This window comes from Apium graveolens, chromosome 9, assembly GCF_009905375.1.
Source record: "Apium graveolens cultivar Ventura chromosome 9, ASM990537v1, whole genome shotgun sequence".
Taxonomy (NCBI): domain Eukaryota; kingdom Viridiplantae; phylum Streptophyta; class Magnoliopsida; order Apiales; family Apiaceae; genus Apium; species Apium graveolens.
Window position 1 is genome coordinate 113,802,321 of NC_133655.1, and position 16,591 is coordinate 113,818,911.

The 16,591-nt window shown below is 35.0% G+C and overlaps 1 protein-coding gene across 1 annotated transcript; it reads left to right on the forward strand.

Moving 5' to 3' along the window:
• The first annotated feature begins 10,185 nt into the window (after positions 1-10,185).
• Positions 10,186-10,620, forward strand: LOC141685498 (uncharacterized). The gene has a single exon (XM_074490592.1). It carries the CDS (start codon positions 10,186-10,188, stop codon positions 10,618-10,620), a length of 435 nt encoding a protein of 144 aa, XP_074346693.1.
• Positions 10,621-16,591: the final 5,971 nt, after the last annotated feature.

Here is a 16,591-nt window from a genome sequence, read left to right on the forward strand (position 1 = left end):
ATTAATACAAACTTTTACAAACTTAAACTATCTCAAAAGCTGTCAGCTAGCTTAACTCGATCAACCTGGACCCCTAGCTCTCGCACTGGATTGGGGATCCTCGCTACCAACTGGTTCCTTCTTAACTGGAAAAGAACATAAACAACATCGCACAAATGAGCTAACTAGCTCAGCAAGTCACAATGACAAGACTGAGAATAATGATCATCAAGTGAAAAAGGTTAAGGTATCAAGTGAACAATGATTAATGATTTAGAATTGGATATTATATTTTATTTTAAAACCAAGGTTAGGCTGCTGATCAGTCATGCACTAACCCCGAGCAAGGCACACAACTCTGCTCTAATTACTGGATCCAAGGCACACATTGGCCTAACTTGACCACCAATCTGGTCTGACCACGAATCTGGTCCACAATTTTATAAAACAATCCAATTCTACCATAATAACAGAATAATCAATGTAAAGCAATAAACAAAATCATAAACAACATTGGATGTTCAATAATGAGATGGTTTCAATCTTCACAAAGGAACAATATGGCAATTTCAAAGAATGGCTGTTAGGTAATGAAAGAATTGGATAACAAAGGAATCAACATTTCAAGGTTACAAGGATTTGGTCTTTCAAAGCATAGGGTACAATGGTTTGAATATGTAAGTCATTTGATTCAGTGGTTGGTATTTAGTTTGTATAAATTTGTGGAGTAGTATCGTATATCTGTGGTTTGTACTCGGGTACTCAACAATCAATGGTTCAGAAAGAATAAGGTTTACGGCTCAAAGATCAACAACTGGAATCAAGGTTTAGGGTTCAGGGCTTCAAAGCACTTGAAATATAGAATGGGACTGTCAATCATCTACAATATATTTCGAGAAAGTTCAAAACACTTTCCTGGTACTAGCTTGCTATACTGTACTAACTTCCAATCACAACCGTCTTACTCCTCGACTTTATGTTTTCCTTTCCTAAGCCTTTCCTCTTCTGCTCACATATCATAAGCATCTATCAATACTCAACTCATACGATTCTAGTCGGTATACACTTCTATCTACCCTTCGTTTTACCCAAATCCGACTAACGGATTGAAAGTTACGCTATAAACAAGTAAACACCGAACATATAGACCGATAGTCAATCAACAAGTCACATATAACACGTAATATGTCAAACAATCAATGATATATCATTTATAAAGGAGTCTCGGGTCATAAACAAGCTTTCGGGTATTTAATATGATTTTTAAAATATTTTTCGGAATTAAAACGGGTCGTTGGATCAATTTTAAAGCAATAAACAAGGTTCGGTTGGCCAAATCTGGCTTCAAGGAAATTTTATAATAATAATCGAGCCTTGAAAACAATTTAAAATAATATTTTAAAGCTCGAAACTATTTTTTGGAATTTTTAAATCATTTTTAAATAATTAAATCAAATTAAATAATTAATTAAAATCAATTAATAATTAATTAAATCAATCAATTAATCAATTAATTTTCAAATTAATTAACCAATTAAATAATTAATTATTAACTAAAATTAATTAACTAATTAATTCAGATTTATTTTTGAATTAAAAATAATTTTTGGTATTAAAATAATAATTTTTGGAAGTTTCAGAAATTAAAAACGAATTTTTATAATTAAAATAAATAGAAAATCTGATTTTTAAATAATTTATAAACAGGAAGGTTATTTTTGCAACATCTGGAAACTTCAGGGACCAAACTACATCGTTCCCAAAAGTTCAGGTACTAAACTGTAATTCGACAGGGGTTCGCCAGAAACACCCCTGTCTCGCCGGAGAAGACGATCCAGGATGCTCAGGCCACCACCACCTCCAGATCATATCTACACAAAACCAGGATCACAACCATGCCATCAAAACACACAACCTATCCCTGAGTTGGCCGGAAATTGGCCGAGAAGTTCACCGGTTTCCGGCGAGCGACGTAAACTTAAAAACACAACTCCCTTCGATTCAGGGATCCTCTGTTAACAAGCTATACACCAATCGATTGCAAATTTCATAAGGAACACAACCCACTATATTTCAACACCTAATAACCCCTAGAACAAAAAGCCCTAAATTTCAATTAAGAACATTCATACGGGTTATAAACCCTAATTTTAAAATTCGAAGATTAAACTCAATTTTGAACATGTTATTGAACTCCAAATCAGTCATATGACATATGAAAATTATCAGGAAAACAAGCTCTACAACATACAATCATCAAATTATTCAAACAATCATCCGAACAAAAATTCATAATTTTAATCAAAATAATTCGAATATAGATAAAAATATAGAAAATAAACCTTTGATTCTGCAGTGATATGAAGCACATATTTTGATAGTATATTTCAAGAGCTTTGATTTGAGTACTCGAGCTTCACCAACGGATTCCGGTAACACCTTGAAATTGAGGTTTGATTCTCGGTAGGTTTTGATGAATATATGAATTTTCTCTGTAAAATTATATAATTACTGTTTGCAAATGATTTTCGGTACAAAATAAAATACGGTAAAGGCTATTTATAATTACGGAAAATTAGTATCCCGTTGGATCATTCCGGATATAAAATGGTACGTTTATTAATAAAAACATATCCAAACGGTACCGGTTTTCGGGATAATTATCCAAATCAGTACAATTTGTACTGCGATCTTGGTCTCAGCGCCTGGTTACACGTATTACGAGATGATAATTGTAATAGTTTAATAAAAAGATCCCGTTTATCGAAAATACGAGTTTTATTGATTTACCGAAATGAATAATGTATCGAAAATATTACGCCGGGACCCGCGCAGGATAAACCATACACCGGATCGAAAAAGTCGAAACATGGAAAATGCTCGGAATATTGCAATTAGGTTAGGAAGGAGTTCTCAGAAGAGTTTCGGGTTATAAAAACGTAAAAACGGGTGACATCGGTTGGTTCCCGGTTGTATAAAATAGTTTATAAAATCCATATGTTTCCTATAGAATGATAAATCAACATAAAAATAAATAAGAAGATATGACAATTATCTATATTTTATTTTGGACATATAAAAATTAAAATACTCAATTTATATTATTTTTAAACATCCAAACACATATATTACTTAACAAATACTTCATAGAATAAACACGAAACATGCATAATATTTATTTATTAGCAAAAATAATTACATGATATATCCCAGATATTACAATTTTGATAATTTTCCGAGTTTATTTTATGTGCAACTTGGTTCGATAAATTGTGAATGTGGATCGAAATCTGGCTTGCAGGACACGTGTTTGATTTACAGGTTAAGTTTTTGCTGCGTGTCCCTATATTGTGTATGTGGTAGTATCTGGTGTTTTTAAAATAAAAAATATAATAAGAAAAAAAAAATTCTTTTTCCCTAATCTTTTCTCTCCCTCTCTGCACTCTCTCATTGTCTCTCCCACTCTCTCTACACTCTCGGTCTCTCTCTCTCTCTCTCTCTCTCCCCCTCTCTTTTCCGTTCTCTCCCTCTCCTTTCTTTCCCTGTTTCTCTCTTTCCCCGCCTATCTTTCCTTTTCTCTGGTATTTCTGCCGCCTGTCCTCCTCGTCGCTGGCGTAATTTCCGGTGAGAATTGATTAGCGGGGGTGAGTGTTGCGTGATGGTAATTGTTTCTGCTTATTCGAATAGTGTATATATATAGGTGTGGGCGTATGTATATATGTTGCATGATATTGTGATGTTGTTGTTGTGTGTTGCTCGATTTATTCCGATTTCTTTGTTTCCTTTCCGACTGCACATGTGCGCATAGGCTGGAGATGTAATGATTTTGAACCGTTGTTAATTTGATGAAATTATGTGATATTTGTGATGTTACTTCGAATCGTTTCTTTTTGGAATTATTTGAAGTAATTGTTTGATTTTGGAAAATAATATTCGATGAAATATTCTTGATTTCTGAATTTTATTTTTTGTAGGAAAGATTAATCGGCGGAAATTCGTGTTGGAAACCCGTAATGAATGGGCACCACCGAATTTTTGCCACCGTCGTCGATGAGTCTCGGCGAGCCGACGGTGGGCGGTGATGAGTTATTTCTGAGTCCTATGAAAAAATAATAATAATAAATAATAAAATAAAAATACTATTTTATATAATTAGTACGAAGTATAATTAGCGGTTGTAATGATTTAATCGGTAATTGCACGATTAATTTGGATTGTAATTGTGATTGGGTTTTGACGTGGATTATGTTTCGACGGATAGGCCGATAAACAGAGGAGGTGCTGCCCGATTTTCGGGAAAATTAAATTCGAAAATGCGGGGACATATACTGTGATTATCAGAACTACCAGTCAGACGTATATAACTATATAATCATAAATAATTTACGGAATGTGATGGTGTGTCGTGATAAAACATTTTATAAATAGTTAACAACCCTACTTTACAAAACAACGGGTATATGTATTTTCCGATAAAGATTATCGAACCGAGTTGTGAATGTATGAATCCTAATTGTTACGTGATTTATAGTGATGCGAATAACTACGAGTTAGGATTATTATCGTTCGGGTAGGATTGATAGCGAGGATATGTCAAGCATAACGGGTTGTCTAACTTATGATGGTTCGACTCTGTAGGTTTTAGTCGAAAGACCCGAAAGTTAGCGTCGAACTAAAGATAACCTAGTGATCAGTCGACAAGCTCAGCAAGATTCCCAAGCGAAGGACCTGGGTGTTGAAGTCGGATCCAGGATAGTATGATAGTAAGGCGATAAAGCTGAGCGTACAAGTCAGTCCAAGGTCAATCAGAGATAGTTATAAGCTCTGCAAGGCAAGTACCCCTGACCATTCTTTTATGGTTTAGTATATATGAAAAGTTATTGTTTTACTCTCGTAATGGAACATAAACATTTTAAGTTGCATATTCCCTGTATTTGAAAATGTTGTTTAAAATATATTTTGGGGAGAAGTAACTTTCGAAAGATACTTATCTCTAAAATGTGATTAATATGGAAAAGTGGTTTTGAATAATGTGTTGTGACAGAACTATTTTTAACAAGAGATAGGTAAAAGTAATTTTGAAAATTGGATGAAACGATCAGATATGGGATACATAGGGGCCATAGTGGCCTAGTGAGGTTGCGTAAGAGGCTAACTCGGTTGTGTGCATTACATAACCGATTAGTCCAGCAGGTCAGAGACCTAGCTAGTCTTTGAGTTCCGGAATAGGTTTATGGGATGGCAGTTGGAGCCCTCTGGTGTCGATAGCCTGATTAGTTGTCTTCACATATCCGTTAAGTATCTGATTTGGCTTTGAGATTCCCGTAAAGAAATAAGTGATTGATACAGTTGAATAACAAATGTGAATATCATGCTAAAATTGGAGTCTGGTGTTTACACACAGCACACAACTGGCGATATTATTTTACAGAGCATGCTAGTTTTGAATATCCAGTTTATACATGCTTTACTTGTTTTCTAACAAGTTATGAATTTTGTTCCTATAAATGTTTTATTGTAAATCGTTTTACTTTTTATTCATATAGTGGTACTGCTGAGCAATTCATTGCTCACCCTTGCAGAATGTTTTGTATATATATATATTGCAGATGCCTAGGAGACTCTTCCGTTATAGTCAGAGCATGGTTCCAGTTCCTTCCGTACCAGACTCCTCTGAGATAGTTGTGTCAGATCAAAGATGATCTGTTGAGTTGTTATATTAAGATTGTATTTTCGGGATTGTTGTAATAGGTTGGTTTGTAATAATTGTAACCTAAGTCATACTTAAACCTTGAAAAGATCTTGGTAAAGGGGTCGTGTTTACGTTTTATCATTGAAGTGAGTTATATTATGTTTGTTGATATTATGTTAGTGACGTCAACACCTGACCCCGGGATTGAGGTCATCACATACAAGCTCTTCTGCGACGTCTTGAGAAAGAACAAGGGGTTCTTGTAGTCATAAAAACATGAAGCTGCACTTAATGACTTGAAGAATTATCTCACTATACTTCCACTCTTGTCTAAGCCTCTTCAAGGTGAAAACCTCTATGTCTATTTATCTATTACAGATCATGCCGTGAGTGGGGTACTCATCAAATAAAGTGAAGGTGTCCCGTCACCAGTCTATTATGTCAGCAAAATCTTAGTCGATGCAGACACAAGGTACACATCTCTAGAAAAATTAGTACTTGCATTGGCCATGACTTCAACAAAGCTGATACATGAGTTCGAATCATACAAAATACATGTTATGACAAATTTCCCTTTGAGGAGAGTTTTAACTAAACCAGACTTGACGGGACAGATGGAAAAATGGGCCATATGTCTAAGTACCTCTGACATCACATATGACACTAGGACTGCCATAAAATCACAAGCCTTAGCTGATTTTGTGGCTGATTTCAGTCCAAGCCGAATGATGTCAGCTGAGGAGGAATTTCAACAAGTTATTTCAAGGGAGACGTTAAGCCATGGACGCTATATACTTATGGGTCTTCAAATATGAATGGAGCATATTTCTTCTTTGCAATTGACATGACATTGACTGGACCAAATAGATCAACATGCATCAAGTGATAAGGATCAAGAATTGAGGATTCAGTTTTGCTCTTGAATGAAGATTTTCTTTGTTTTACCTTTTGACATGAGTCACAAAGACCATCAGGAGAAAATACTGATTTTGGCAGTCCTCTCACAAGATCTTTCTTTACTAGCTCATTTATGTTGCTGAAATTTAAATGAGAGAGTCTCTTGTGCCAATTCCAGCTTTCTTCAATTGATGCTCTTCTTAACAGACAGATTGCAGAACCATCAGAACTTGTTGAAAGTCTGGCTTCATATATGTTATCATGTCTGTAACCTTTCAGAACCACTTTGCCTATAGAATTACTTACAACTTCATCTTCAAAGAAATTCACATGATAACCTCTGTCACAGATTTGACTCACACTAAGCAGATTGTGTTTAAGTCCTGAGACAAGAGCTATTGTTTCAATTATGACATTCCCAAGATTGATATTGCCATATCCCAGAGTTTTTCCCATGTTGTCATCTCCATAAGAAACTCCTGGTCCAGCTTTCACCACAAAGTCTGATAGCAGGGCTTTATTTCCAGTTATATGTCCTGAACATCCACTGTCCGGAACTAGGATGTTTTTCCTGTTGCCCTGCAATCACAAAGACCACTATTGGTTAGTTTTAAGGACCCAGTCTTTCTTGGATCCATTGGCCTTATTAAGTTTGTTAGAATTTGCAGCGGATTTAGTTTCAGAGTTTATGCTAACATGCTTTTTATCAGACTTTATATCAGACTTTGCATAAGAATTTACACTAGAAGGAATTACACTAACTTTCTTTAAAGAAGGTTTTATTTGATAATAATCATAGTACAAACTATGATATTTCTTACAAGTATAAATAGAATGCCATAAACTACCACAATGAAAACAAGGATTTTGTGGTTTAAACCTAACAGACTGACTCTTAACTCCTGATCTAGGAGGTAAAGAGTTTATATCTTTAATTTTTCCTGCAAAAAGAAGCAAGATGGTTAGAGTTTCAACAATTATTGCATTTCTTTCTAGGAGTATTAGGAACAGGCATATAATTTTTACTTTTATTCACACCTTCCTTTCCATTCCTATTTTTCCTAGCTTCATTTACCTTGTTCACATTTCTAATCTCTTTCAGCTTATGCTTAAGCTGCTTCTTTGTCATTAATCCAATGTTTACTACAGCTGGTTTATCCTGTTTTAATTTGTCAGAAGTTGACTTTTCTTTGACTTCTGTTTTAGAGTCTTTAATCTTTTCAGATTTTGACTTGTCAGAATTTGACACAAACTTAACAGGATTAATTTTAGGCTTTTCAGATTTCTTGGTAAAGTTTGGTTTAGATGACGCAGTTTCCTTTTCTTCTTTATCATCTAGGTAACCTAGTCCTTCTTTCCAATTTTCATTTTCTAAGATTTTCTGAGTTGTTCTTCCAGAGTTGTTCTTTCAGAGTTATTCCAAGTTTTGATTATCTCCTTTTTCTTTTCCAGTTCATATTTAAGAGATTTATTCAATTTTAGCAGTTCATTTCTAACATACAAAGCCTCGTCTCTTTCTTTCTGAGTTTGATGGAATATAACTAACTCTTTTTCTAAGTAGTCATTTCTGTTTTTAAGAGCAAGACTTTCAGATTTTAATCTTTCATTTTCTAAAGTCTAATCTCTAAAACTAATGAACATGGTTTTAAGATATAATCTTAGCTCAGAAATATCATCAGTATGAAAATAAAGAGTTGAATGTGGTACCTTCAATTCAGCAGTTCCAGAACTGCTATCAGCATTCAAGGCATAGTTCACCTCTTCTTTAGAATCTGAAGTGTCTGCCCAGTTTTTCTTCTTTGTGATAAGTGTTTGGCCTTTATCACTTTTTCCTTTCTTGCAGTCAGGAGAGATGTGGCCTCTTTCACCATAATTGTAGCATTTGACATTTGAGTTGTCTCCTCTGTCAGAATTTCCTCCTTTTCCTTCAGACTTTCTGAACCCTTTCTTTTCAGAACTTCCACATTTCCTAGAAAACTTCTTACCCTTTCTGAATTTCTTGTAGGCTATCTTTGTGATACCCTTCACCATAAGAGCACACAGTTGCATCATCTCCGCATCAACATCCACTTCAGATAAATTTTTAGATTCTGAATCATCATCATCAGAATATGATGACTCTGAATCAGACTGTATGATGAGAGCCTTTCCTTTGCCTCTCTTTGAGACAACCACTTTAGGAGATTCCTCCTCAGCTTTAAGAGCAACTGTCTTTGACTTTCTTCCATACTTTTTGCTCCTTTGATCCATCTCAAGTTCATGAGTCTTGAGCATACCATAAATTTCATCAAGAGTAGTTTCAGCAAGGTCATAGTTGTCTCTTATGGTAGTAGACTTCAAATCCCAATTTTCAGGAAGAGCTAAAAGGAACTTTAGATTTGAATCTTTAAGATCATATTCCTTGTCCACCAGTGACAGATCATTCAAGAGTTTGGCAAACTTGTCATATAAATCAGTTAATGATTCATCAACTTTTGAATCAAAGTGCGCATACTCTTGTTTGAGTATAGTCTTCCTGTTCTTTTTTATGGCTTCAGTTCCCTGGCATCTTATCTCCAAAGCATCCCATATTTCCTTTACAGTCTTGCATCCAATTACCCTGTTTGACATGACATTGTCAATTGTACTATGAAGCATATGCCTTACCCTTGCATCATTGGCAATAGATGAGATGTCTTCAGGTGTGTAATCACCTTTCTCCTTTGGTATCATCTTTGCTGGATGATCAGCAACTGCAAAAAAGAGCTTGGTAGGCTTATATGGTCCATCATTAATTCTATCAAGGTATTCTGGATCTGTGGCTTCCAGAAACATAGCCATCTTTACCTTCCATATAGTATACTCAGATGCTCTCAGTATGGGAACCCTAATACTCTCATATCGACTGTGTGTTTGATTGTTTTGAGTATCTTGAGTTTTGGTGGGCTTAGGTGGAGTTTGTGTTTCGTCAGACATGATTGTAAACTGGATCTCACTGTTTGTAAATCAACAGAGAGGCTCTGATACCACTTGTTAGGTCACATAACACTATAGAAGGGGGTTGAATATAGTATTGATATAATCAAATCGATTTAGAACACAAGTATGTAACAGTAATCAAGTTTATTCAATATAATAAGCTCTGTTACAAAGTAGGTTAAAATACTCTCTCAGTGATGAAAAATATCACTAAGAGCTGCTAGGTTATAATGAATAATCTTTCTCATGAATGATAACACTTATAGTGTAAACCCTAAGCTGTGTTTATATAGTACACAGTTACAAGATATCTTCTAATTGATATGGAATATAATTATGTCTCCTAAAATATATCAATCATATATTATCTTCTACAAGTCTTCTAGCTGTCCAACTCTTCATACATATATTCTTTTATTTTAGTCCAGATCCTCTCCTGTAAATCAGCCGTATTCCTTATCTGAAGTACCCACACTTAAGTCCTGATATAAATCCTGATAGCCTTAAGTTCTGATATAAGTTCTGACTTCAATAAGTTCTGATTTCCAGTAAGTCCTGATAAGTCCTGATATTAAGTTCTGAAACTAAACAAATCAGATTAGACATGACATCATAAATATATCTAACACGTTATACATCAACCATCTGAGCGTCTAAACATGTCTATTCCCTCTTGGCCTTTCATGAAATGGGGGATTGACATTATGGGAAAGATGCCACCTGCACCTGGGCAGAAAATTTTCATGCTAGCCATGACAGACTATTTTTCTAAGTGGATCGAAACAGAGGCGTTCAAACAGGTCACGTCAAAAGAGGCAATCTCATTTATTAAGAGGAACATTCTATGCAAGTTCGGTGTACCATCTGAAATTATCTGTGACAATGGGTCACAATTCATAAGCATTTTGAAAATGTTGAACTTGATCAAGTCGACACCGAGATACCCCCAAGCTAATGGACAAGCTAAATTGAGCAACAATATCATAATTAATAACCTCAAGAAAAGGCTGACATCATGCAAGGGGAAATGGGCTGAAAAATTGCCTTGGGTGCTATGGTCAGATAGGATTACCCCAAATACATCAATAGGATAGACGCCTTACAGCTTGGTTTATGGAACTGAAGTTGTCTTGCCAACAGAGGTCATGGTGCCCACTGCTAGGAATGGATTATTGACGTCTGAAATGAACAATAAAAAAATTGGCACATGATGTAGATATGGTAGATGAACTTTGAGAAATGGCGAGGATACGTATGGTGTCATATCAACAGAGAGTTTCCAATACCTACAATAAACATGTTCATGTGAGAGCATTTCAGGTTGGTGACTTGGTGTTGAGGAAGACGTTTCAGAACACCGCGGACGTGATGGCAGGAAAATTCGTTGACACTTGGGAAGGACCTTACCTCATCAATGCAGTTATTGAATGTGGGGCTTGTCGATTGTCGAGTTTGGACGGCATCCAAGTACCAAGAAGATGGAACGCTTTACACTTGAAGCTTTATCACATATAAAGTTTCCTAACTCCTCCTTAAATATCAATTTTTAGGAATCTTTGATAAATAAGTCGCTAGGACATATTTGATTGTCGAATGTTGTTTATGTTGGTATGACGTTTTACTTGTAGAAATTTGATTTCATGTTTTTAATTTTTCATATATTGCATTATAAGTTACATGATTATGCAAATTTATTTCTACCATTTTTGCTTGTCTTCTAGATTTTCTCGTGTTTACATAAGTCTACTTAATTATAGCTGCTTTAATAGTAATTGTGTACATCAATATATAATAGACAAAATATGTCAACTACAGACACAAGGGCTGATCACCCTACTACGGTTGTGTTGCTTCGAATAAAAATACTATAAGCAGGCGACAATCGTAGTCGACATGAATATTTTATTGGATTTCTCGCAATAACAAATAACGTTTATACGCATTCACGTCATACTAACAAATAACGTAATATTTGATGAGTTTCAAGTGGGATAAAGGCCTCTTAAACACTCTACGAGTGCATGCACCAACATATATTGACGAATCAAACAAAATTAATTGACAATTACAATTAGATTTGAAACAAAGAATTAAATCTTTAAGATACATAATGGCGAGGGGATGAAAGCTTGTCTTACAAAGTTACGTACGTGATTACTTTATTACGTCAAGTAATTCATCATAATGTTTATACTTTTAGTGACAACACTTAGAAGGATTTCGCTTTACAAATTGTACAACTAGCCAACGCTTAATTTTTTTCAAATTGCTAAGTCGCGTATACAACACCTCATAAAGGAGACAACTACAATCAACAAAGAGGAGTAAATCGAAAATACGCTTAAAATACACAAGTAAAAACAAGTGATATGATGATGACGAGAATACAATACATAACGACGTACAATGTTCAAAGCAGAAACCAACATAAAGAGAACCATGATGCCCCGCTAAAAAGCGAAACGTGGATCGAATGTAGCAAAATAAGCATGACAAAAGTAGGAAATAAGTTCAAGGATAAAACCCAATAGTTTGAAATACTTAAACAAAAGTAGCAATGCTGGAATTCTGTCACTTATCCTCATGAGCATCGCCTTTAGGGGACTTCGCTTCATCATCATCGTTGGAAGGGGCACCAAACCCGTCCATGGGAAAACCATCATCAAAAAATGCCTTATTGTAGATCTTGTCAGCCTCGGAAACATCCCATGAACTCCATTCACCCCTATGGTACTCCAACATCATATTGACTCGAATCCGCATAATCTGTTGATGAACAGCTTTCTCTGCCTCATCGTGCATGTCCTTCTCTAGTGACTGAACTTTAAAAGCAAATTCTTCCAACTCATTCTGAACATCTTTCATCGCTTTGAGGTTGTTAAAAGCCAACTCCTCCGCAGCTTAAATCTTAGATGCACACTTCATATGATCATCTTCCAACTCTCTGAGCTTCTTCATGTCATGATTATACACCTCAAGAGCCACCATGATGCTTTGAAGAGTCTGTTAAATGGATTGTGATTAAGAAGAAAAAGAAAAAGACTATAGATGTAAATTTACAACAGTACTTACAGGGAAAGAGTAACTAGCAGCGTCGTTCATGTTGGAATCGATAGACTTTACAGAAAGAGCTTACATGGATTGAGGGAGTAACATATCATTTATCATGTTAGCAAAAGTGGAGGGGTCAGTAGTAACGTCATAACTTTGAATGGCCAAATGAACAAATGATTCTGACTTGATAGCTGAAGGGTCAACTCGTACTTTCTTTGTAACAGGGGTACTGATAGGGATAAACATCAAAAGGGCTTTAAAAGACTCAGTCTCGGATGATTTGTCATCATGGGCCCTCTTAAAAATATCACGACTCGAAACAAATAACGGCTTAATAACAGGTAGCTTAAACTCTACAATAAGGAAGAAGGGTTCAATCCTAGTTAAAATAAAGGTTGAAAAATATAATGCAAAGAATAAATACACCAAAAATAAGAAAAATCAACGTATACCTTTTGCATTGAGGCGATCAGAACTCATCTCAACTCCTTTGATACTTTTCGGACTATCCCCCTGTGGCACCCCAAAATCCGGGGTCGGGAATCTCGGAGGCCACGCCATCTAAACCACTCTAAACCACATACCTTGCACCACAATATATAAATACTCACACTTTACAACCCCACACTTATCATATACAAACTTACATGTTATTTTCTTGGAAATGAACCATTCATTACTAGAGTAGATTAAACCGCAAAGTGATAATTATTACAACCCAAAAGTAATTAAGTCTTACCGGGGAATAACCTTTAAGTAAGGCTAGTCCATCGGCCAAATATATATTTCTTATTTATTACCTTACATAAGTCATACTTATAAATAAGCCGAACTAAAAACAACTGATAACCAATCCAGCTTATTCGGACTACCTGCGGTACATCACCAAACAATCTACAGAACAACTGGCCATTTCCTACCCGTTTCCTGGCTGTGGTTCTCATGGTAGGCATCTTGATTCACTGTTGTGTTGTGTCATTTAAAGAAAGCAAGAGTGAGCTATAGTGCCCAGCATAATAATGTACAGTATGAAAATGACTGTATTATAAGCTTAAGTAAAACATCATATATGATAATTATGTTTTATTCGAAATTAGTTTTCCTTGGTGATACACACCTTGTTATGAAAATAATTCTTTAGGGGATTTTATTATCATGCGAATACCTTAATAGTAAACCCAGCACCTAGGCTTGGGTTACGGTATTGCATCACAATTCTAATTGGAAGAATAGGACACTCGTTAGAACCACCGCATACGATGATCAGTCGTAATATGATAATAGTAACCTTTTCTACTAGTAGAAGGACGACACCTTCGTATCCCGATTATCACCCTTGCCGCATTCGGGCTACGTGTCCCATTTTTTGGTATACACATACTTCACAAGTTCCTGAGTACACGGAGTACCTTCGCCTGCGGTACTTTTGGTAGTCCATCTAGCACACATAGTACCAGAGTCTACCCCTCCCTTGTCCTTTTAAAAGAATTCTATCATATATCGAGAACTCGAACCACATCGAAGTTCCCCAAGCGTTTTGCTTGTTGATAGAAATAGTTTATCTTACTAAGATATAAATGTATATATATATATGTACTTCCGAAATTTTCGGAGGAAGTACTAAGGATGTGAGTTGACCGTTGTCAACAGGATAATTAAATAAGGGGAAAAGTTTCTCCTTTAAACTATATTCAAAATATTAAATAAGTCGGGATAATATTCTCCGACGATCTGAAATTATTCGAATGATTTTCGAAAATCAGAAAGTAATTTAAATCCGGTTCTATGACTTTTAAATCATAAATAAACCCTTTAATAAATAGTAAATAATTAAATCATAATCGATAAATAATTAAACCTCGAAGGAGTTTACTTTTAAAAGAATAAAATAATATTCCTCAACTAATTTATGTTTAATACATTAATAACTTTAATATTTAATCGAGATTGAAGTAAATATTTACTGGAGAATACTTCTCCCTAATAAATGAATAGTAAGTAAATATTTCTTGTCCAAATGATAAAGTATAGTTGAGGGAATACGATCTTTGGAAATCGTTTTAATAAAAGCTCGAGGTGTTTAATATTGGTAAGTGGACGTTGAGTCCCTTTAAAACGTACTACTATGGACTTGTAATCGTCCTATAATATCACCGGATGATTCCCGGGTTTTATCTTGAAATCCCGACCGACTCTCGGTCTTATTATAATATGTCACGCTTATAGCGGAATTAAATATTTCACGATACATACTTATCGTACAACATCGCTATATCATGCGAAAATTCAATAACTACGTATCATGGCAAACATGGTACTTATGCAATGATAATAAAACAATCCTTTCACAATACAACAGTAAATGGGATGAGGTTCGTAAACTTGCCTGGGTATCTTGAGGTGGAGGATGCTCTAGGTTCCGCTCGGAAATCTATAATCATGAACACAATTCATTTCGTTAGGTCCCGTTCTAATTTACGGCTACCCGCACTCATGCGCTAATTAATATGCACCCTCTCAACTTATTTTATCCTTATTATTCCTTTAAGTCCTTATTCACATCATGGTCGCTTACTTTTTCAAAGTATCTTAAGTTCATTTTCGTTTTCGTCGTCGGCTCCACTTATGGATTCTACGGTGTCTAATCGCGCGGTCTCGGCTCCGATATTTTTATAAAATTTAAAAATCATTATTTTCAATTGAAATTTTTATGGCAGTTAGGAAACTCAAAATACTACTCTTTGTAAAACTTTCATGATTTATGAACATTTTTAAGTTGATCCTTTGTATTTTCAAAGTTCATAATTCGTAGCAGTTTTTGTCGCGTAAATCACTTTTAGTAAAACGGCCATAACTTTTGATCCGTAAATCAGAATCAAGCGATTCAAGTGCCTAAACGATCCTTATAACATTTCCTATCATAATAAATGGTTATTTTTCAAGAAACTATATTTTAAATCTTCTGGAATTTCTGCAGAAACTTAAAATTACGTTTTCTTCATTTTAACGAGATTACGTTTACGATCGGAGTTTCGTTTACGCCTTAAATCTTTATACTACCACCAACAATTATCATATCATCATCAACACACTAACTCCTCTCAAGAACATCATGTTCTTGAGGCAACAACAATCAACCTTAAATCTACTTAACTAAAAATCAAGATCTTAACAATATCACCACTAAAACTAGGTTTATAACTACATACTAAAAGGATCTTGAAATTGAATCTTAAATAAAGTTGGGTCAAAGATTTTTACCTTTATTGAAAGCTTGAGATATGTTCTTGATGATGGTGAAGTCTTGGGAGTTTTTGGTATGGTTTGGAACCTAAAACCACCATTGAAATCAAGAAACCAAAGAAGAGTTACTATTCATACTATTCATTCTCAACTTTCTTGATTTTATTTCACCCATCAAACCTTAATAAAAAGAGATCAAAGATTTATCTTACCTTAGTTTGGTTGTTAGGAAGCTTGAGGATTAATGGGAGGATTTAACCATGGCTAGAACTTGAGGTTTTGAATTTGATTTCTCTTGTTTTTAGGAAGGGGCCGAATGAAGCTTGATGAAGAAGTGGGGAGAGAGTTTTTATGCTTGCTTCCTTGGTTGCTTCTAAAAAATTATTTTGGTGATATCTTATACTGATTTGATATTCTCTAGTTTAGAATCCTAGGTTTATTCTTGTTGCCAAATCCATGGACAAATCTAATTAGCTTCCTAGTTTACAAGCTAAGCTACTTGTTTTAGCTTCCTTAGCTCACTATTTCATTAGCCTTGGTTGATCATCCTATATCTAGCTCACTATTTGATAAATTAACCATGGTTACTTTCTTACAATGGTTAGTTAGTGCGTTACGTTTATTTAATCGTTTACGCGTTCGCTCGGTCGCTTAACATTTTCGTAATACTTCCTCGTAAATGGTTCGCAACGTAATTCCTTTCGTATTTATTCCTTATGTTTTGAATTATCATGCTTGGATATAAATCTGTAGGGTTTTAATCTTGTA